The 22,340-nt window shown below is 38.1% G+C and overlaps 4 protein-coding genes across 10 annotated transcripts in view; 2 read left to right on the top strand and 2 right to left on the bottom strand.

Moving 5' to 3' along the window:
* Positions 1 to 6,476: 6,476 nt before the first annotated feature.
* On the bottom strand, positions 6,477 to 9,463 carry LOC106750565. 2 transcript variants are annotated; one of them, XM_014631006.1, is made up of 3 exons: positions 9,163 to 9,463; positions 8,450 to 8,810; positions 6,477 to 6,740 (listed from the first exon to the last, which is right to left on the bottom strand). In XM_014631006.1, the coding sequence occupies exons 1-3, from the start codon at positions 9,316 to 9,318 to the stop codon at positions 6,514 to 6,516; spliced, it is 744 nt and encodes a 247-aa protein (XP_014486492.1). In that variant the 5' UTR covers positions 9,319 to 9,463; the 3' UTR covers positions 6,477 to 6,513. The 2 variants fall into 2 exon arrangements, with proteins under 2 accessions (XP_014486492.1, XP_014486493.1); XM_014631007.1 differs by having other exon boundaries at positions 6,477 to 6,735; positions 9,163 to 9,462.
* Positions 9,464 to 10,772: 1,309 nt separating this feature from the next.
* Positions 10,773 to 12,409, bottom strand: LOC106750566 (uncharacterized protein CG1161). Its single transcript, XM_014631008.1, has 5 exons — positions 12,102 to 12,409; positions 11,906 to 12,024; positions 11,721 to 11,835; positions 11,508 to 11,648; positions 10,773 to 11,092 (listed from the first exon to the last, which is right to left on the bottom strand). Exons 1-5 carry the CDS (start codon positions 12,162 to 12,164, stop codon positions 10,943 to 10,945), a joined length of 588 nt encoding a protein of 195 aa, XP_014486494.1. The 5' UTR covers positions 12,165 to 12,409; the 3' UTR covers positions 10,773 to 10,942.
* Positions 12,410 to 13,723: 1,314 nt separating this feature from the next.
* Positions 13,724 to 16,487, top strand: LOC106750539 (syntaxin-7). Of its 2 annotated transcripts, XM_014630946.1 has the most exons (7): positions 13,756 to 13,794; positions 14,027 to 14,202; positions 14,642 to 14,773; positions 14,874 to 14,943; positions 15,040 to 15,214; positions 15,280 to 15,510; positions 15,582 to 15,827. In XM_014630946.1, exons 3-7 carry the CDS (start codon positions 14,665 to 14,667, stop codon positions 15,825 to 15,827), a joined length of 831 nt encoding a protein of 276 aa, XP_014486432.1. In that variant the 5' UTR covers positions 13,756 to 13,794; positions 14,027 to 14,202; positions 14,642 to 14,664. The 2 variants fall into 2 exon arrangements, with proteins under 2 accessions (XP_014486434.1, XP_014486432.1); XM_014630948.1 differs by having other exon boundaries at positions 13,724 to 14,202; positions 15,582 to 16,487.
* A 425-nt stretch (positions 16,488 to 16,912) lies between these two features.
* The window catches only part of LOC106750553 (multiple C2 and transmembrane domain-containing protein 1), a 28,571-nt gene continuing 23,143 nt past the window's right edge, over positions 16,913 to 22,340 (top strand). For 3 of the 5 annotated variants that reach the window (XM_014630981.1, XM_014630978.1, XM_014630983.1), the window contains exons 1-2: positions 16,913 to 17,025; positions 21,122 to 21,458. In XM_014630981.1, the coding sequence (XP_014486467.1) occupies positions 21,401 to 21,458 (58 nt within the window). In that variant the 5' untranslated portion in view covers positions 16,913 to 17,025; positions 21,122 to 21,400. Of the gene's footprint in view, positions 17,277 to 21,121; positions 21,459 to 22,340 lie in introns of all 5 variants that reach the window. The other 2 variants (XM_014630979.1, XM_014630980.1) reach the window with 2 other exon arrangements.

Here is a 22,340-nt window from a genome sequence, read left to right as displayed (position 1 = left end):
GAATGGCGCAGGTGGCGGAGGTGCCGCGGCGGCTCTCTGAGGCTCTGGGGCAATGACTGCATTTACGTGCCATCGGACGCGCGTTAGAAGAATCGCGTCTTTGTAACGACCTTTGCGGTGTAAGCCGCGAAATATTCCGATCGAACGCCGCACGCGCCGCTGCCTCATCGCGAGCCGCCAACTTCGCGAATTCGCCCTTGGCGATTGTATTTAGTACCGGGTCAGCGATTTCGAAGGAATTTTCCAGCCGCAGTTCTAGGGGTGGTCTGGATCTTGTCCATAGGAAAAGAAATGCTAGATTCATGTAGATGATTACTCGGATATTTCTTTCGGCAAATTTTTATTTGTTTGTAAACGAGGAACGTTAAGTCAATCTTTTGAAATATTGATCTTATGAACATTTTATATACATTTTGACAATATTTTATAAATAATTTCAAATTGTTACTTGATCATATCCCAGATAGCATACGTTAGTCTCATATACATTCTTTAAACGTATGTAATGTTTCATAATTATATATGCATTATATACGTTTCAAGAACATGTGTGAAATTAACTGTGTTGCAGGGAATAATATCCTTAAATATTAAAATCGTCGTGTAGAAATATTAGGTTTAATATTTCGGTTAAATATTGTTAACAATGACATTGTACAATGACATTAAGAACTATATATTTGAAAACATTACATGTTACAAAACATTATAATGACGTTATGTTAATAATGCTTTTTGTTTACTGGATATATTCAATACTTAGTAGCAACTGTTTACTTATTTAAGTATTATTTACTTCATCCACGTCAGAATTTGCTAAGCAGTATTGGAACAATTATTTATTTAAATGTAGCACTTTTTTCCGTGTACGGGAGGTTTGCTCTTTTCCGCTGAACTACTATATACTTATGGGACTTAAAAAAGGATATACAGTTAAGATTCGGTGGAAGAAAAAGGAGAATTAGTACAAGCTGGTGTAGCCAGTTAAGTGGAAACCTGGTTATCTACTTGATCCAAGTAAACAATTTTCGAAGTAAATTATCCAAGTAAAATATTTACTTAACGTTAAGGTTAAAAATTTGCCAAGGAGCATCGGGACAATTATTTACTTCTAGCACTTTTTTCTGATGTATTTAAGGTCGCCTTGAGTTTATCTCGAGATGACCTGTAGAGCCAACAGAACGGCTCTTACAGCATCTTGAGATAAACTTCGGATGATTCTAAGTCGGACCATGAATCTACTCGGCCGTAGATCCTGTGTGATTTCTGCAGGAAGAATTTGATATTACACGCGAAGGAAATATTAAAAGTTGAAACTGGTCGCGCTGAAAGTAGCTCGGGTAGTTCTCTTCAAAAGGAGAGCGTGGCTAGCTTCATTCCAGGTTCGATATAGTCGCTCAATACACGTAATATACACAGCCCGGCTGGCGTCTCGACGCCACCACGCCCCTTGATCAGCAGGTTAAACGCACTCCTCTCCTGCAGGATCACCGTGCGTGCGTGCGTGCGTGCGTTCCGATAATTAAGCACGTATGCGCGCACGCAGGATCGGCGGCGGAGAGCCGTAGAACCCTCGCCGAGAGATTTCAACCATGAAAGTCCGAGTTCACGTCGGATTACGTCGTTGAAACTCCAAATCCTCGATTATTTCGTAGTCCGCTAATAAAAACGCGACCGTAAATTCGCGCGATTGCCGCGCATTGCATTGCGTTTACGCAATCTTGTTGTCGATCTTTAATGGAGCCGATCGCCGTCGGATATTGATGAGGTATCGTCTGGAAAGAAAGAAAGAGAGAGAGAAAGAGCACATCTCTCGTCGTAGTATCACTTTACGTAACCAATGCACTTATAACCGACGTCAGAGTAATCTTATCGTCGGCCGCGACCCCGTCCGACTCGACCCCGTAATTTTGTCGTGGCCTAAATTAAAAAAATTTTATCGCTTCTCGCGTTTGTGTATCGTTGTCGTTCCCTCTTACGAAATAGGGCCACAGGCTCTCCGCCGATAACTCCGACGGCAAATTCCTAGCGCGCACTCTGGCCGCACAATAGAACGTGGTGGAAGAGATAGAGGAGCGAAAACGCGCGCAACTCTGGCGTTTTATTTCATTCTCGAATTCGGAAATTATCTATTCGTTCTTTATTAGGATGTTATAGGTCACACGGCGAAGAAACAGACCGGAGCATTTCTCGTTTGAATTTTGGATAGTCGTACGGTCTGTTTTTCACAGCCGGACTGGCTGCACTAGTTTCGAGAAATTTGCATCGAAGCGTACGCACATGATTCTCACGCTTTAGTGTGCGTACATTTCTTGAACTAGTGCAGCCAGTTCAAGTCAGTATAAAGAACAGACTAATAATAACAAAAAGGAAAGAATCGAATATACGGGTCTCCTGTGCAACGAAACATGACAGGATTACGCATATCTCGTATGTTTTTCAGAAGACTAATCTTGAAGACTGGTAATCTTTTTCAAATTTAAACTCGGATAGTCTTCGATTACTTGTTTTAAATTCATCCCGATAACGATTATCAAAGCATAGCTAAAAAGTGCGCTTTATTTGTAGAGGAAAATGAGAGTGCTGTTTTGGTTCAGGAAATGATATAAGAACGCACTTTGCGGCGGCTCTAAACACGAAATTAATTATTATACGGTCGGCGAAGCGGTCGGATATACTGGTCGACCCCGAAGACCCGCGCTTCGTTCACATGCAAATATACTTTTCCTATGCGCGCGTTTGTCCGTGACGCGTCTATACCGTTCATGAATATATGGAAGTGCGCGCGCGTGCGATTCCGATGTACTTTGTCTATTGTCACACTATGTATGTATAGAGAACAATTCGAAACCTTCGAAAGCACGGACCGGTTTGACATTGCCAAAACGAAAGGCGAGAAACCTTTTTCTCTCGATCGATAGGCTTGATATCTAAAATAGCTAAAACCGCAATTAGAATGTAGTATTATTTACTTGATCCAAGTCAGATTTTGCTAAGCAGTATTGGAATAATTATTTATTTAAAAGATAAAAAGGAGGGCGTGAAAAATTGAAAAAAAACCAAATTTCGAAGCAATCGATGGATCGCTTGAAGTGTAAAGAGAATACGGGCAAGAATCAAATCGTACAGTCAGTGACGAAAATATTGCAACATGTCGATGAACTTTGAAACGCATCCAGCGTCCAATAGGAGAATCTATTTTCCGAGAGTTATTATTAAAAAAAACATGATTTTTTCCATATAGACTCGTTACGAAACCGATTGCAAAAGTGTCGCGACCTTTCCGCCACTGACTGTTCCTATGGCGACGTAAACATCTCAATGTAGACATTTTAATGTCCACTTATATTACATGCAATATAATAGTTTTTTGCGCACTAGGCTTTTCGTGGTATTGGGATTTAAGGTACGATAAGGACACGGGACTTCGTGAAATGTATTAGTGGGTCACGACGGAAATATATCGAGCGTACGGGAGCAATAGCGTAGTCCGGAAGATGGCATTGACCGTCGTTCCGATCTCTACAGTCCGTCGCATTCTTTTCGATTAAAGTGGAATATCCAGGTGTGAGAGAGGAAGAGAGAGAGGGGGGAGAGAGGAAGTCTTTCGAAATTATACCCCTGACGAAAAGCGAGAGAGACACACACATACGGCGAAAAAAACGAATACTTGACACGTATCGTGCCTCATTTGAATAACAATCGAAAGCGATCGTGATGAATTGTGTATTGCGAAATAAAGACGATGCATTCGCCGATCGCGAATAAATGAAGAATTATCTCGTTTACTCGCGTTATCTATCATTCGAGGCAAAATTCGCCCGTCTTTGGCCTGTGTTCCTCGGCTGAAATTAAAATAACGACGCTTCGAGAGCCCATCAATTCGATGTCGGTATCGCTTCGCGGATAGAGAGAGAGAGAGAGAGAGAGAAAGAGTTTCGTCTCGCATTTATCTCGTCTCGCGATGACCCGTAATGGTCCAGCGGACTGATCTCCGAGGCCAGTCGCTCGTTAACGTAACACTTTCCACGCTGTCGCAGTCGCGAGCGCCGAAAAAAAGAGGCAGATAACCCGAGATACGCACTGGTGGTACATGCGCCCGCTCCGCTCCGCTCCTCGTGTTATCACTCCCGTGACTTCGGCACTTCGACGAACTGTGTTGCTAGGCGAGCATCGTCGGGGCGTAAGAGCACGCGCTCGAGGAAAGCTGCTGTGCATTCCTTTCGTTGTCGAAGCGCCGTCGTCCCGGGAAATCGACGGGAAACGTCCGGTCGTGGCGATTCGTATCGATACGAAAAGGAGGACATAAAATGGAGCGTGATATGGGCAGTCAATTGCGATTTTCCAATGAATTTCTCAACGCATCCGTGTCCAATAAGAGAATTTATTCATTTGGTGAAGAGATTCTCAGAGGACGAGTTCTCTCATTGGATATCGGATGCGTTCTGAAGTTCGCCGAGGTAAAAGCGTTGCGGCCTTCCTACCATTCATTGTATTTTTGATAATGAGACGTGACAAGACTTGAGCCGTTGAATTAAAATTGTGATAAATCTTCGTGTGATTGTTCTCGGCTTTTTGCTAAAAAAGATCGACTCCAAATTGCGAGATAATGCGTCGGACTTTATTATATTCCTACAACACGTAATCAATGTAATGTGTTTCGCGTATTGACATGAGAAGAAAGACTCAACTTACTCACGACGATTCCGGATGCGACACTCGAAAAGACTACAGCTCTTTTTATTCTTTCCTCCCCTCTCGTCGACTTTTCACTTTGTTGTCGTGCTCTTTTGATTCTCCACAGCATAGGCCGCATGACTATAATTAGCTTCCCTTTTTTATTACGCTTTATAAGCGCGCTTGCTCAAAATTAACACGACTAGTGGCGACGCTACGAATTTTCGGACCCCGAGTAAAACAAAGAAAAGTTCTTACTTTCCAAGTTCGCTTAATTCGTAAAATTTATTAAAAAATTAAGAATACATTACAATATGGAAAATATAAAAAAAATATTGAAAAGGAAATCCTAAGTTTAAACGGCTAAGTCTAATAATATTAAAGAGAGGTTAAGGTAATTGGTCTATAAAATAATTTTCTTAAGAATCTTTTCAAATTTTAATAGCATATTAATCGAAACACGATCTACACACATGTAAAATTAGAAAAAGATCGACCATACCGAAGCTAAAATATGAAGTCAAAGTTAGCATTATTTACACATATCAAATTTTCGATATCACGTTTTTAATTCTATTAAAATTACTCTTACAGTTTTAATAAAAAACGAGAAGACGATAAAAGAGATTTCTAGAAATATAGAAAAATTACAAGATCGTTGACCATATAATTTTCTAAAAATTGATATATGATGCACACACAATTTCTGATAATGAAGTATATATAACAGCTAAATTTATAAAGATTTAACAAATATTGCATGTGTCGTTATATTTCTATTTGTGCTTCTTACTTATAGGAATCTTTTTAAAAATAAAATGGTTAAATAACCTTAAAGATCTATAAATCAATACGTAGAAATTCGAAAAATATAGAAAAATATGGAAAAATCTGACGTCACGATCATTTCTGTAGTAGTGTTCATTCGTACGCGTCTATCAGGATACGATATATTCACAAGCATAACATGGATAGTCCCAGCCAAAAGTATCATACATCAAAGCGTGAAAAATCGATCATTTCTTTGTATGTTTTTGAACATTATGCAAATTTGATTGATATTTTCTTGCTATAGTGTCAAAGCTGTATATCATAAATCATGTTTATAAACATTTAGCACAGATTTGTCGAGCTTCTTCGTGTTATATTATAATCATTATTTTTCTGCAGCCGACTTTACGCGATATGGCAAATCGCACATATATTATTTATGTTATATTATATTATACATATATTCGCCCAACATACGTGATTAATATAATTACCAACGTTTGCCTACATTTGTCACATCGTGTGGAGCCGGCTTCACAATATTGTCATGGACCAACTACACTGAGAGAAAATTATAATTTCGGCACTAAACACACTTTATAACAACATACGTGTAAGGTTATTATCGCTGATACTAGAGTAACATTTACCAGAAAAGTGGTTCTTCTCACTATTTTAGTTAAGATTAAAGAATATATTTGGTATCAAAATTAACTATAATTTTCTATCAATGTACCTTAAGAAACAATTAATATTAAAATATACGTACTAGAAGGTGGCACATATACAATGTTACGAACCGTTTGCTCCAAAACTGATTAGCTGTTAGTGATTGATAACGAAATCAATTACGAACAATGATATTTTATGATATTTAATGTCTATCAAAGTTTTTGATAGACAGATATATCAGCCACTCTGTATAATAATGATAATTCCTCGCCCCACGATGTGTTACGGGATCCTAAACACTCTCGTGAATTACGTCACTGGCGAAAATGGAAAGGTGAAATGATCGGACATATATGTATATATATATATATTTTTTTTTTTAATGAACCGCCATCAGTTTTGAAGAAATAGTTCAGAAAAATGTTGAATTTGCTTTTCACACGGAAAGGAATCAAGTGGAAAGATTGTTTCTTTGCTCGGTCTAATTGGAATGTAAGTCGTTTCCGCTGTAATTTGTGAAGATATACTGGTCTTCTTGGATACATTGAATATAAGCGACATCTTTAATGTTGATGAAGGCTTACATTTCGGGATGAATGACCCGAAATTGATGATCTGTCCTGTAAAAAAAAAAAAATAAAGAGAAAGAGAGAGAGAGAGAGAGATAAAAAAAATAAAAATAGTGGACAGAAGATATATCTGAAAAAATAGAACAGACTAGTATATGATATTTATGCGAATAATTTTTACACACTAAGAACGCGAAAATGGCCCTTTATGGAAGTTACACTGGTTTCGAGTGGGTTTAATGGGTAGGGTCAATTATAGTGTTTCAAGATCGTACCGACCCTGCGGGGTGCGAGTGGTTAACAAACATGGGAGCGCCGTAGACAGGGTCGATGGTAAAAAAGGAGAGGAAGATGGCCGAGAGGAGTGGACCTTTCCACCTCGTCTGGCCGTTCCCCTTTGCAAACGGGTGTGGTTCTTTCGCCACTGGATTATCATCGTGTACTTCATGTACCTCCGCCTGGAAATTACGCTCGAGAGCTGGAATTTTTAATTCCCAAAATCCGCGGGACCGCGTGAAATGGAACGATAGTTGTTATTAAGGGTGGATTTGAGATTATCTCGCAAAATACTAGATTAGTTGCGGATTGACGAGGATTTAGCAATAAATCTAGATATGTTATTGAGGACAGGAGTGCAGATCTCGAGTTGGAGGAAAATCAAACGATAACGATGTTTTCAATGGCAATGGATTTGCCGGGGAAAAAAAGACGTCGCGACGAATCGCGGTGAGCGGAAACCGATGAAGAAATCGCGCGTGCATTACATATATGTATACAGCGGTGCAATTGTAAATCGCGCAATGTTAATATCACGCTACCGGGGCTCGCTGGGGTCGCTGGGTCGTTGTGACGTCAGCGGATACAGCGACCCGGTGAGTGTGCATGCATACGCATACATGCGTGTAAAAATCGTGTGATGTTTTTCCGAACCACCGTTTGATGGACATACAACGATGGCCACGTTCACCAGAACGTTCAATTTGCAACTGTTGGAAGTTTTCTGAAGCTGAGATTGGATTATTCTTTTATATCTACAGGAATAATCCAATGTTAGCACAGGAAACTTCCAACAGTTGCAAAATAAATGTTCTGCTGAAAGCAGCCAATAAATAATACTCTACTTCTTATAGTTTACATATACATATCTCAATCTATGTATGATCGCAGCCATAGATTTCAACTTAATGAATCATAATCAAATTAATTACTGTCCTTTAAAATATTTGTCATATTTAATTATATATAAGGCGTTATGTATAACATTTGTCCATATGTAAAGATATGTAATTATTTATGAAGCACATTTTTACATATAGGCATATTCTATACATAATTATATATGAATAATTTTTTAACAGTACTCATTTTATCATAATAATACTGATCTAATAATCGTCATCATAATGATCCAACAATCGAATCAAATTTGCTAATATCTATCTGTGTTTATTAATCAGTAATTCACCGAATTAATTACACATTATTTCCACTATTTTCACTAATATGAATAATTACTCTTAACTATCGCCATATTAATATAATTATCTTTAACGTAATCTAACAAATTATTAACATCTAATTATTCGTTAATTATATCAATACTGATTTTCATGCAATATGAAATACTGATTCGATCAACATCATTATCAACATCATTATTAACATTCTATTAATTTAATAAGATTTTACACCTTAATGATCACGAATTCACTGTTTCGATCGTTCAGATGTGATTTAAATGCGTAAATGTACAAATTCACCTTTACTGTAATGTCCTTGTTTTGTATTTGACGGATAGAAAGAAGCACTTTTTTCTTTGTCCTCTGCCCGATTTCGCGGTTTGCCGCGATCTTGATTCTCCTTATTGCTTGACTGAGGCAATTTGTTTCTCAGTACAATTTCCTTTGTATCCGACTTCTTCTGCGGAGACTTCTTCCTTCCGTCTGCCGACTCGTTATCGACTGTGTCTTGGTCACTATAGGAGAGTCTCCGAGGTTTCATGCGTATTTTTGAAACACGGTTTCGCGGTTTTAACGGAGCATTTGGGACCACGACTAACTGTATCGAAGGAGGAGTAAACACTGGAACTTCGTACTGCTTGCTGTTCATCTTTGCTTCGTTCTAGAAGTTTCGATGTATTTTTGGTATTCATATTTTCATATGTATGTTTATATATATTCATGCGAATAACTTTTATATGCCAGAAAAGCACAAATTCGCGTTCTTTCGAAATCGAAAATAAGGCGCTTCGAGATTACATGGATAGATTGTGTTACATACTAGTAGTTAATGTAGGAACATCGTAAGCGCTGTGTATTGTATGTATGTATGTATATATGTATACACACACATACATATACATATATATATATATATACACATACATAACATATTTCTATATTTCTATATACACATATTTTCAACCAATATTTTCAAATAGATCCTTCACAAATGTGTTTTCAGGGTTACTTACATTCTGGCTTGTTTCAGAAAATGAAATTTTGTCTTGCTCGTAGTTCCGCAACATCAAATTACCAAATGATTTTAACAATCTTGAGGTCGCGATTTTATCGGGATTTTTTTGTTTCAATGATGACGACTGGTATGACTCCATTTCTGGCGAAAACATATTGTCTGGAAAATATACTAATAAACCTTCTTGCGAAAACTAAAGAAAGGTTTTTTCAACAGTTATGCCGTTGGCCATGTAGAGGACGACATGGAATATAAGATGGACACGAAAAAGGTGCAGAAGAGATAGATAGATAGATAGATAGATAAGTAAAGAGAGAGAGAGAGAGAGAGGGAGGGGGAAAGAGAGAATGAGAGGAAATGAGAATGAACAACTTCATGCCACTGCGCAGACGTGCTGCGGTCTTTCAGTGAAATTTTTTAACACAGTCCACACTAGGGTTCATAACAATATAACATTTTTTGGTATACAGTTTAGAACGCATCTTATCCAATCAGAGAGCTTGTTTTTCATTTATTCCTAGAAGCTAAGTTCTCTCATTAGTTTAATTCGATCATGTTCGAACATTTTCGCTAGGGCGGAAACATGAGAAATATTTTCAAATTGGAAAATTTATATTTTCCACAAATTCAGACTAGAGGAGAAGATTCATGATTCATTGAGTGCTGAAAAACGTAATCGATATTCTACATCAAAGAAGTATTCAAATCAATGAACTCTATTTTTTCATTTATTCCTAGAAGCCAAATTCTCTCATTGGTTTAATTCGGCTGCGTTTCGATGTTCATTGTTAATACTAAAAATCTATAGTATACGTTACATAAACCATAGATTTTTAGGACTAACTATGAATTTTGTAACGTGGTTGGATAAGGACGGAAATATTACTGTCCTTGTTTAGAATTTTGACTGGCATACAGAACGCGGCAATGTTTGCCGCGTTGCGGAAGTTCGCGCAGTAGCCAACCAATGCGCTGTTTTTCCGTAAAAACTACAAGTTTATTGGCTACCGCGCAAATTTTCGCCGCGTTCTGTGTGCAGGAGCCATTACAGTGGTTCAGAAACTATCTCGAAACCCAGGTCCATATTCTGAACTTTATTTTATTAATAAAAGTGCTTTAAAAGTGGTTTTTCAGCTAATCATGTGATTTTTAAGCCATTTTTAGAGGCACTTTTATCAATAAAAGAGAGTTCAAAATACAGACCTTGGTGTACACTGTAGACGCTATCAGTTTTAAGCGTGGTGTAGCGGAGAAGTTAGACATTATGATCTTTATAATAATCTCTATAATATATATAACTTTTCACACAAAAATTTTCACAAACTTTTTTGTAACATTTTGAAATCTTTAAACTTCCTTCTCTTCCTCATCAAGTGTTAAACACATATCTATTTCATTTTCAGTATAGGCTTGAATGCAACTTATTGCAGCTAAAAAGAACTTGTTGTAACATTATACATGTGAGATTAACACATATTTTAATAATTTATTACTTAGTAAACTAGGAACAGTAAATTATGAAATTTCTACATATACATTTGGTTAAATATTAACATATTTGCCGTGACATGATGCATTGGTAAATTTTACGAAAGTATGTTTCCTAAATATTACTAACGTTTAATATTATTTTATTACCGCGAAATACATATTTATCAATATATATGTACAATAAATGTAGAGTCTACTTAAGAACATTGAACAAATCATGGTCACAGCTAAAGTTTCGTCTTATTTTAGATATACTTGATAACATTGTTCGAAACAAAATGCGCAATTCAATTCAACATAGTATGACGATCGTAGATATTCCGCCTCTGTTCTCGGACTTGCCGTTTCCATTTATCTTGTTGATGTCCAACACGATTCAAAACATTGCCTCTTTCTCCCATTGGGTGAGATGTTCCAGGTGCGATGGATGAATCATCCTTTGTAATGTAAAGACAGTAATAATGATTTATGGGGTTCCTTAATTATTTATTGTTTTGGATATTGTAAATAGAAAAAGTATATAAACAACATGTGCCGTATATATAATAAGTTCTAATATGGAGTAAGATATAAATCACAAGTAGTAGAAATATTTGAATAATTATATGTATCTGTCAAAAAATTAATAATGATAATAATATATGCTGATTTTTTTAAATGCCACATTTGGTCTAATTTTGTCTAATTTTCAATGTTCAAACTTGTATGTCTGTTCTAGAGAAAAATAAACCTGTAATATATAAATTTCACACACATTCCATTTGTTCTTTTTCAAATGTAATCTTGAATGTAAATTTCTTGTAACATATATAAATATTAAAAACACCTTTAGAAATAAATTTCATGTTTTACCTCTTCATTATTATGTTCATGATAACCAATATTTGCTGATGCTTTATGTATCCGCTTGTTGAGTAATGGATCGAGACAAATTAAGAATAGCATGTAAATTACTAATAGTGATATAACCCATATAACTATTATCACCACAATCTGTAACAAAAAAAAGTTGTATTCTCTAATCATCTTATAGTAGAAGTATGAATCTGCAAATGATAAGATAACCTTGATGATAGTTGTATTCCTGTTTTCATATTTACAATCACACCGTGGACAAAATATTTCTTCCTTGCCCTTTATTTGATCTCCAAGTTTTGGCAGAACAACATTTTCACACTTGCTAAAAAATATATTGATATTTTGGCAATTAGCTTATAATGCTTAAAATTATAAAATACATTTTTAATTACCATTGTAACGGTGGAACATTTATGATATACGCCAAACGTTCCATAGAAGTCTGAGTTGTATTTATGACGGAGGAGAGACTTGGACAGATGCACTTGCATCTTTTGTCATCGTACTGCGCCTGAAATAAGTTCCATTTATTAAGAATACATAATCTAATATAATTAAGAGGTGTAGATAATGAAAATATATTCTAACCTCTGATTGTGACAGACAGGTCGCTAAAATGATCGTCACAACAAGAAAAATATACTTTAGCATTATGTCTTGAAGTTCTTCTTTGAAAAGACGCAGTTTTTATATGTATTTCTGTAAGTAACCGTATACAGTTAGTTTTACACATGAAAATGTTAACTACGGCTGCAAAACACCCTCACTTCTACCATGACGAACTGTCAATTTAGGATGCGTTCCATTTAACATTCTAAACGATCGCGAGCATCATTCTATCCTTGTTTCTCTTGGATGTTAAACAAAGACAGAACGATGCTTGTAATCGGTCCGAGCGTTAAGTGGAGCCTTTTAATGCGATAAAGGCTGTGTTCCAAAATTTACTGCCAGCGTTGAAAAACTATATTTGATGTTACGTATATTATAGATTTTCAACACTGGCAATAAATATCGGAACGCAACTAAGAATATTAAAAATTTCATTGGTCAACATCTAGTGAATTTGCTCATTTTTATAATTTTCATCTCACTTGAGAACCGTAAATCCGGATCTACAATAAGTGTAAAGCGTACGGATTGGAGATAAAAATTAAATTAAATTAGGCAAATCGATATAAAATTAACTGAATTTAAGTTTAGTGAAATTTAATAAACTTTGTACTGATTGGTCAAATTTTAATTCAAACCCAATCTTCAATCCGTAGTCTGATACGGACTTCACGCAAGTTACGCCGCATGGGGAAGCAGCCTCAGACTACGGATTAGGATTGAAGTTGAATTAAAATTTGGTCAATCAGAGAAATATTCACTGAACTTGAGTTTAGTGAACTTTGCTTTGATTGGTTAAATTTCAATCCAATCTCAATTCTAATTCGTACTCTGATATAAGTATAAAGCTTTAAACCATAATTGACTAATCATAATCGAATATGAGAGAAATAGTCGATTATGATTGGTCAATTTTTACTACCTAAAAATTTACTATTTAAAAGTTTACTACATCTATTGTAGATCCAGGTTAAGTCCCCATTTACAATGACTGCATTTACACGGTTAAAGTCAGCGGCACACGATGCTTGTTTTCGTGTTAAATAACTTACTGGTTAGAAATACTGCATTCTGATTAGTGTATTTCCAAAAATGGATGACAACGTACCAATCAAAACGCAGTATTTCCATCCAGTAAACAATACGAAAACAAGCATCACGTGCCGTTGGCTTTATTCCTTTCTGAACATTTTGAACATGTCGAATCGTTTTGAAATGCATCGGAAGAAGTATTGAAAGCACATCGAAACCGGTTATACACTAAGGGCAGGTTTCACTTGTGGTGCGTTCAAGGAGACGATATTTAGCGCTACGCGTCATTCTATCTTTATTGCTTTTTACATGTACAACAAGAATAGAATGACGTGTAGCGCTAATTAGCATCTCCTCGAACGCATCTTGATGCAACGATCGCAAGCATCGTTCTGTTTTTGTTTAACATCCAAGAGAAACAAGGATAGAATGATGTTCACGATCGTTGCGAGCGTTAAATGAAACGCATCCTAGACGTCATACATGCCTTCAACATTCCAACTAGGGTCACTTGTGCGATTTTCAACCCTACCTGTATTCACTTAAGGCGTATAATCGCAAGAAACCCTAGAAAGAAGTGTCAAGAAGCGTATGTACGGTGCACATACAGCTATGAAGAACGAATCTGCCTTATATGCCCGTTAGTAGAATCAGGTTCTGTCATTTGACGCAGAATCTAGTTGATACGTGCAGTGACATTCGTGCGAGAGTTTCATTTCGCGGGGCATTATCGATTAATGCGAGAAGTTTTAGCGTTTGTCCTGCGATCTCTCGGTGGAGGAGTTCTTTGCGCGCGGTGACGTGAGCCGTGTGCACGTATATATATATATATATATATACATATATATATATGTATATATATATGGTACCAGAATACCGAGAAGCAGGAATCTCTTGCATGCTAATTTCGTGAATCATCAATCGTCAGTCATTGTGCGAGAGAGATCAACCCACTGACAGTTTTGTTGACAACTGCGCATACCAAAGGTGGACTAACGTTTCGAAACAACAGTGCACTTTGCCGTTTTCGACCAAGTGTCAGCTCGAGGTACATTTTGCATAATTTCTTTTATCTCATTACTGTCCCGGTCCTTGCTGTAAGCGATGTCGAGAAACCTCCGATATTCGTGTACGCGTATAATTGGTTAGTTCCGGATGGGCATGCCCGTTCGAAATCTGTCCCGTGGGGAATTCATTTGTCATAGCTTCACAAATCTGCCGTTAAATACACACACACATGCACACAGGCAGCGGATTGTGAATTTTTTATTTCACTTTGACATGTCAAGGGAAAGATATTTGGTCTATTCTTTTTAGCTACACCGCTGAACTGATGCAATAAGTTAGAGTGAGACAAGTGTATTTTGTCTCGTTTTAACTTATTGCACCTGTTCAGTAATGTAGCTGAAAAGAACATATCAATTAATAGCAGTTTAATCAAGTATTCATATCAGTATTATGTAAGAAATTGAATTTATATGATCTAGTCTAACATCGCAGACAGTTCAAGATGGATGGTGGATTCTCATCCTACCATAACGGCGGCCCTGCCAGGGAGCAAGATTTTGGCAGGCTGTCCCAGACTATCGGCACTTCGATATTGAAGGTATCGCAGAATGGTGAGTCGTTAAATTAATAGAATTAGTATAATAAAGATAAGACTTTTCATTAAATATAATAGAGATAAGACTTTTCATTATCTCGATAATTTTTTTACAGTATCTTCTATGCAGAAAATGGTCAATCAGCTGGGTAGTTCCACTGACTCTCAAGAGCTGAGAAATCAACTGTAAGTTACAAATTAAGATATGTAAGAAAATGTTAATTGATACTAAATGATACATTGATATTAGATGTTAATTGATGAAATTGCATCATTTTATAGACATCAGATACAGCATTACACACAACAGTTAGCGAAGGACACCAGTGTTCATCTAAGAGATTTGGCTATATTAGCAAATAACTCTGGCTCTACAAGCCCTGGAGAACAGAGGCAGCGTAAGATGCAAAGGGAACGTCTTCAGGATGAATTTACAAGCGCATTAAATTCTTTCCAAGTAAGAACAAATATATTTTATCGTCAGCAGTGTGACAATGTGATAACATGAACCATTAAATTTAGGCTGTACAAAGGCTAGCTGCCTCTAAGGAGAAAGAAATGGTGAGAAAGGCCAAAGCTAGCGCGGGCATTGCTCCGTTCGGAGAAAAGAAACAAGAAACACTCATAGAATTGCAAGATAGTAAAACATATACAAGTGACAATACACAACCAAAGATGATGCAACATCAACAGCAGGAGCAATTGAATTTGCGTATGTTGGAAGAACAGGAAGCTAGCATCAGACAGTTGGAGGTAATGATTTTTGCTGTATATTCGTGTTCTGTGCAGGTGCAAAATAACGTTATGATTTGCTACTTTTGCAGAGTAACATTAGCGACATCAATCAGATCTTTAAAGATCTCGGAGCTCTGGTGTACGATCAAGGTGAAGTGATCGATTCTATAGAAGCTTCAGTGGAGAGAACCGAAGTGTCTGTTAACGAAGGTGCATCTCAAGTGAGGCAAGCGAGTATCTATCAAACCAAGTTGCGTAAGAAGAAATGCGTCATCGTATTGATCGCGGCTGTTATATTGTCGATTCTGATCGGGATCATAGTCTGGCAGAGTTAAATCTACACACATACTCTACACTGTGCCCGACACACGTAGCGCTAAGAAAGACTGCTGACTGTACAGATCGCAGAATATTCAGCCTGAGTAACACACACATTCTTAGTGACGTTCCTCTCCGATTTTAATTATTTTCCAGTATCCAGAAAGTAGTAGTATAATGGAAATACACGCGGAGGAAACGCGAGAAATTGACATCTTGAGAAATTGAGCCATTTCGATTGTGATAATCATTGATGCGAGCTCTAACTTGCGAGTAAAGTTTAGTGGCACGTCTGAGACTGACTGCCACGGTCCATTTGTACGTTTCAGTACTTATATAATGTGCATAATAATCCACTCACATAATAAGCAAGTACACGCGCGCACACTCGCGCATATATACATTTATGATAAAGTAGGCGATAAAAACGCGATTGTATTTAATAAAGATAAGCTTGTATGAAATATTTGTATATGGGTGTAAAGTACGACTGTTGTCCGGTCGCGTAGGTGAACACACGGCCGCGTGTGTGTGCTTGAAAAAATATTTTAAGAATTATCCCTATTGCGGAAACCAACATGAATGTTAGAGAGAGAGAGAGAGAGAATGTATTGTAACATTACACGAGAATTATAGGATCCATGTAAGTTAATGTATTATATATATATATACATATATATTTAATAATGTTGATTCATTTTAATCAAAATATAGCAATATAAAAAAAAACAATTACGAAACCGATGACATACTCATTTCTGCACACGATTTGCCGGAGAACGAGTATTATTTTGCGTAAAACGCGTCGAACAGCAATAATTTGTTATTTCTCGGACGACAATTCATTATATATCGTTTTCTCCGTCATACTCGAGCTTGTTTCTTTCACGGATCGGCCGTCGTAACTTATCCGTCAAACGGGACGTCGATTTTCCGGAGTCATCGAGGTTCCCATTTCTCGACCGGCCCTGTCACGGGTCGATAGAGCCTCTCACTCTCTCCCGCTTGCACATTGCGCGTTTCCCTCGCGTATAACGAGGAGAGAGGGTGAGGCGCTCATGGGACGGGAGATCGCGAGTTCTGTCAGTGGCCTCTCGGACACGAAGGCGTCGTAAGCGGAGATCGTCCACGAGAACGTGCGTTTCTCTCCCTCTCTCTCTCTCAGCTTGTCTCTTCCCGCCTTGACGTCTCTGTCGCGCGCACAGAGATCGTACGGTAATTGATTTCATCGAGAGAGCGCGGATCGTCGCCGCGACACACACCACGCGTCGCGTGGGCGGTTTAATAATTAACGTGCACGGAAGAAAGATCGCGAAGTGAGCGAGAAGGGTGACACCCCCCGCTGTTCCGATTGTGCCCCGGCTGTCGCCTCGCGACGTTGCGCTCACATGCCGTGACAGGGAAGACATCAAACCGAACACGGTCGATCGGCTCTCTCGATTGAACGCGCCTCTTCCCGCGAGCGAGTAAGACGTTTTTCGCTCGCCCGCTTTTACCCGCTTCATCCTCGCTCCGGGTCGTCGCGGATCGCCATATCCCGACTTCCCAGCTGTTCCTCTCCTCGAGGGACGTCTTCCGTCTTCAGTGTGACTTCGCGTCAAGAAACGAGCGTGTCACGACGGGATCGTACCGTTGTGTGTATACACATGTACACACGGCGGACCACGGGATGTCATCTTGGCTCGGATTCATTGAAATATCATCGCGAGCGGCTCGTCTCGTGAAAGTTCAAACGGATCTTTTTGGTGAAGGTTCGTCGTTCTTTCGCGATATTGCTCGCTGTTTTTCGCACAGGGCTATGCATTGAGTTTATTGTAGCATCTTTCGCTCGCAGCATACGTTGGTAGCATCCTTCCCGCGGATAAATTTTCATCGGCTTCGACAATGGAAATTGACTAGCCACTGTTCGTTAAGTATTCTCCTCGACTCGTTTAGGACCGATCTTTCTTAAGGAGAATCTATGGTTTTCGCGGTTTTCATAATTGGAAGCGAGGAGGAGCTAAACTTCGACGAATTGAACTTCGAGGGAAACAGTAGGAGACACGATGATGGTCGTTTCATTGGTTCGAAGTATCTTTTTCATTCAAAATTTTAATTTAGAACCGGGTGTACGGTGAAATTGAACATTGAAAGGATACGATATGAGAAAAGCGAATTTTGGTTGAAAACTTAATTACGGGGTGAACAATATCGGAAATCGAAAGAATGAGCAGTAGCCTTCCTTGACATTTTAATTGAACCGTCTTCAAATTGGCCGAGGAGACTGTAGTTAAACTCGATGATTCTGGGATACCCTGTACACGTACACACGACGGATTAGATGATGTAACCTTTGTCGAAGTTGACGAGAATATGTAAAGTGAGAGATATATAGTGCTTAATGTCAGGCTTTAGGTTAAAATAGGAAACGAAGTATGCGAAGGAAAAAATATCACGAGGACACGTCGCGAGCAGTTTTTCTTTACTAAATTAACACACATGATCAATCAACAAAAAGGGCAAGTAAGAGACACACTGTAGGTGTTATTAAGGCGAGATTTTAAATCACAAATATATTCCAAACGAACGTTTCGATCTCAACTTGAATCCTCTTCATCCAATTTCGATCCAAATTGGGATTTCGAAGCATTTGTTCGGAATGTGTTTGTGATTTACAATATTAAAATTTCGCCTTAATAATACCCACGGTATACCCACGACTTTTACTTGCTCTTTTTCTTAATTGATCGTATATCTGGAGGGTTGTTAAAATAACACTTAAAATATACGATCGTTTACTGACGTTAATTAATTCTCTGGGTCACTATATCAGATATATACCTCGTCTTTCATATATTTTCAATGCTGGTCGATGTCAATTCTCGCTCCTCGCAAAAAATTAAGAATTTTTTTCGGAAATTGTGGTTAAAGCACCTGTGGACGTTGTAACATATGTAACGTATTTGTCACGATTCTTTTTACGAGTCTGCGATATTTTACAGTTTCTCTGCACAGGGTGTTCCAGATGTTTCGTGTTTTCCTTCATTTCCAGGATCTTTGATTAAACTTTCTCCGAGGGAAATACCGAGATATACGTAATTCTAAAATTAAGAGTAATCAAAGGAGGAAGAGCTGTCTCGATGAGGCAAGGCGCGCGAGTTATGAGATCTGATTCCTCGGCTAATTTGCCGCAAATGAAGTTGAAAAATTCGCAAGAGAGAAACACGCCTGAGCGATTAGTTATGAACAGACGGAAGTTCTCCCACGCATTGAGCGACGATTCGCGAACGAAAACTCAGAAGAACATTAATCACGAGTGTGAACGTTGCCTTCGCTAAATTTCGACTTGCACACTTTCATTTTCCTTCTCGTTGTTTTATCGTCGATACTATTCGCCTCGAGATGAAAAGAAAATCGTGATTGGCGGTTATTTGACAAAATTCCAATCTAAATTCCATCAATTTAATGCTTAATTAAATCAATAGAATATCCAAATCGATTTGAATTAATTCAAATATTAATTTAAGTCAGTTTCAATTCTCACGACACATGTGGAATCGCATTAACCGCTGATTGCGGTTAACTCGACGAGGCCGCCTAATGAGAAGCAGAGCTTTTACATTAAAGAGTCAAAGACGGCCGTTATGANGGGGGGGGAGGGCTATCGATCCCGGTCATTCCAAGATTCGTATTTGCGCGTCTCGATTTGCACTCGCTTTATCCGTGAGGAAACTTATTAAGCCTTCTCGTCGTAGCGAGCAAACGAGCCGGAGAATTCGACGCGAGGACGAGATTGTGCGAGCGAATATCGTTGCGCCGATACCGATATCGCCCGGAACGGAGGCTGCGATTTATCGTTGCGTAAAGGTCACCGCGCGAACGTCGCGGGAGAGCGAGCAACCGTGAACCGTGACAATTCGTCCCCATTGTGCGCGCGTCAAAATATCGGCGAGAGATCTGAAACGTCAAGCTCGGGGAAGATCGCCCCGTAACCCCGACTCCAAGACTAGAATTTATCGTGTCATTCTGTGTGTCACTTTTACACGCTAAATGTCGCGGCGGTCACGCCAGTGACCGTAACCGTGATACTACCGCGTCTCATTACCACGTCGATCGCAGCGTTGATTTACGTTGATTACATAGAAGTCTCTTTTACAACGTAGTCTCTTTCCTAGGCGCAGTGACATCGACAATTTCCAAGCGGGTGCATCATTTCTGAATATTTGTACAGCATTATGGCTGCTGTTTTGCAACATCGCTGCCAATTCATTGAACAATCGATAGTCATGATGCATGAATATTTAGAAATTAATATTCAGAGAATTTACTAGAATATTTAGAAAATAATATTTAGAAATAATAGAAAGCCAAGTCGAAATTTTAGTCCTATGTTAAACCTTTAATTCTACAACATAATAGAAACTAAGCAAAATAGGTTCACAATTTCAATTCTAATACTGTGATATAACTCCTATTTTTTGATGTTGTTGATATCGTAAATTTCCGCTTTCGTTGTTTCAGCGTCAAATTAGGTTGTTCAATGTAGCATCAATGCTAGTATTCATAGTCAGACCTTATATTTAAGGCCTCTTTAATTTCATCTTCATACACTGAACTGCTCATTTCATTGGCTACAAAGCATCTGAAGATGAATTTAAGAAGGCTTCAAATATGAGGTCCGACTATGAATACGGACATAAAATTAAATTTGTAAAACTAAAGGTTTAAAAGAGAAGTTAAAAAGTGTCAGTATCGTTAAAATAGGTTTTTATCCATGGGCTGTCTAAGTAGGCGTAAATTATCCTTAAAGGGATTCTGGAGTAGTCTTGTTTTACCGTTAAAAATCCTTCTGCACAATTACAATTACACACGTTATGTAATGTAAACGACGACGGTTGTGATTTTATTCGAAAAACGAAAAAAATTTATATAATTTCTTGACTTTTTTCATTTTTTCGAATAAAGTCGTCGTTTACACTAACGTATGTATTGTAATTATGCAAAAGAATTTTTAATTCTGTGCAGCCAGTAACGAGTACAGTACTAAAAAATTTGTGGTAAAACAAGACGACTCCAGGGATTCCCTTAAGAGCGTCAGAATGGCATTAAAATTTCAACTCGGGAATTTTGTATGTCACCATGTTTAGGGAATGAGACTGCATTAATGGAGTTTTCTGTACAAAAGTTTAAGTTACCAGTTATAAAGATAAGATCAGAAAAGTTTAGCAATCACAAAAGATACGGTGAAAAAAAATGCAATTTTAGACACACGTATCTTCTTTTCCGTTTCATTGACTGTGCAAATTTGTTTGCATTTGATTACACTTTGTAGTTTAATGAGACGCGGTAAAATATAAATAAAGAAAGAGAAACAGGAAAAACAGAAGAAAAGAAACACTGATTACACCGGATACCGCAGAAGTTATCAATGCCATTGTGGACCATGTGGGCATTGTGAGGAATATGTGCCGGTTGGTCGATGTTGTTGGGGCTCATTAATCTACCGGCCAAACCATGCTGTCGGAATGTGGCAGATTAGTGCACTTCAAGAAGAGACTAAAGACGCACCTGCAACGGTCACGAGAAGAAATCCGCGTCTTCGGAGGATAAGATGAGCAAGAGCGTAGAGTTACTCGCTGGATCGGAGGACAGTGAGCCAGTACCCACGGGTGAGTGTCAGTGTCACGATGTTTTGCGCGATGTCGTCCGTGTGAAGCAGAGGATTAACGACTTTGCGACAACAGTGTTAATTTTTTAGGGCAATTCGAATAAATTCCGTTTTAACGGAATTTTTCCCCTTTAAACTTCGGTAAAAACGACGCGAGTTTAATAGACTCTATAGGCTGACATTAAAGACATTGGTACAGTTAGTAGTGGAAAAAGACATGAAATGAAAATTAGGCTTCGTACACGTAAATTGCACGATTAAAATCATGGCCTCTCTCTCTCTCTCTCTCCCTCCCTCCTACGAATGTCTGATATAAATTATAAACTGTATAAAATATAACATCCACATTGCAAAATTAGTAATAGCTATTTTATCATCATCGTCATCGTCATTTTTATCATAATTATATCATCAACATCAGCATTATAATCACCATTAACATTATCATTATCAATAATAACATCATCATCATCATTATTATTGTTATTAGTATTTTTTCAATGCTACTTAATGTTAACGATAATACGGCCGTCTGGGATCTTCTCTGTATCTATGTGCCGGCAGATACGACATCCTGGGTAGATGAGTGAGAATATCGGATTGATTTCCGCGATGCATTAGCGTGTTAAGATGATTTCCGGCGAAAGGGAGATAAAATCCAATAAACGTCAAACGCATTTGTCCGCTGCACTTCCGGACGTCGTACCTCGCGCGTAATTTTCGCACTGCGTGCTACTGCATATTTGGATTTGTCACACGTGTATACAGGGTGTCCCTTTGCGAAACTTGCAATAATTTTATTTTAACGATGAGAGAGTTCTCCGAAAAATTCACTCGATTCTTTCTCGGCAAAAATGCTGCTGCATTAACCATTTCCTATTTA

The sequence above is a fragment of the Dinoponera quadriceps genome, unplaced genomic scaffold (genome assembly GCF_001313825.1).
Source record: "Dinoponera quadriceps isolate SergipeBrazil2010 unplaced genomic scaffold, ASM131382v1 scaffold6016, whole genome shotgun sequence".
NCBI lineage: Eukaryota > Metazoa > Arthropoda > Insecta > Hymenoptera > Formicidae > Dinoponera > Dinoponera quadriceps.
The sequence above is the reverse complement of the archived record's forward strand: the minus strand, read 5'-3'. Positions and strand labels throughout refer to the sequence as shown.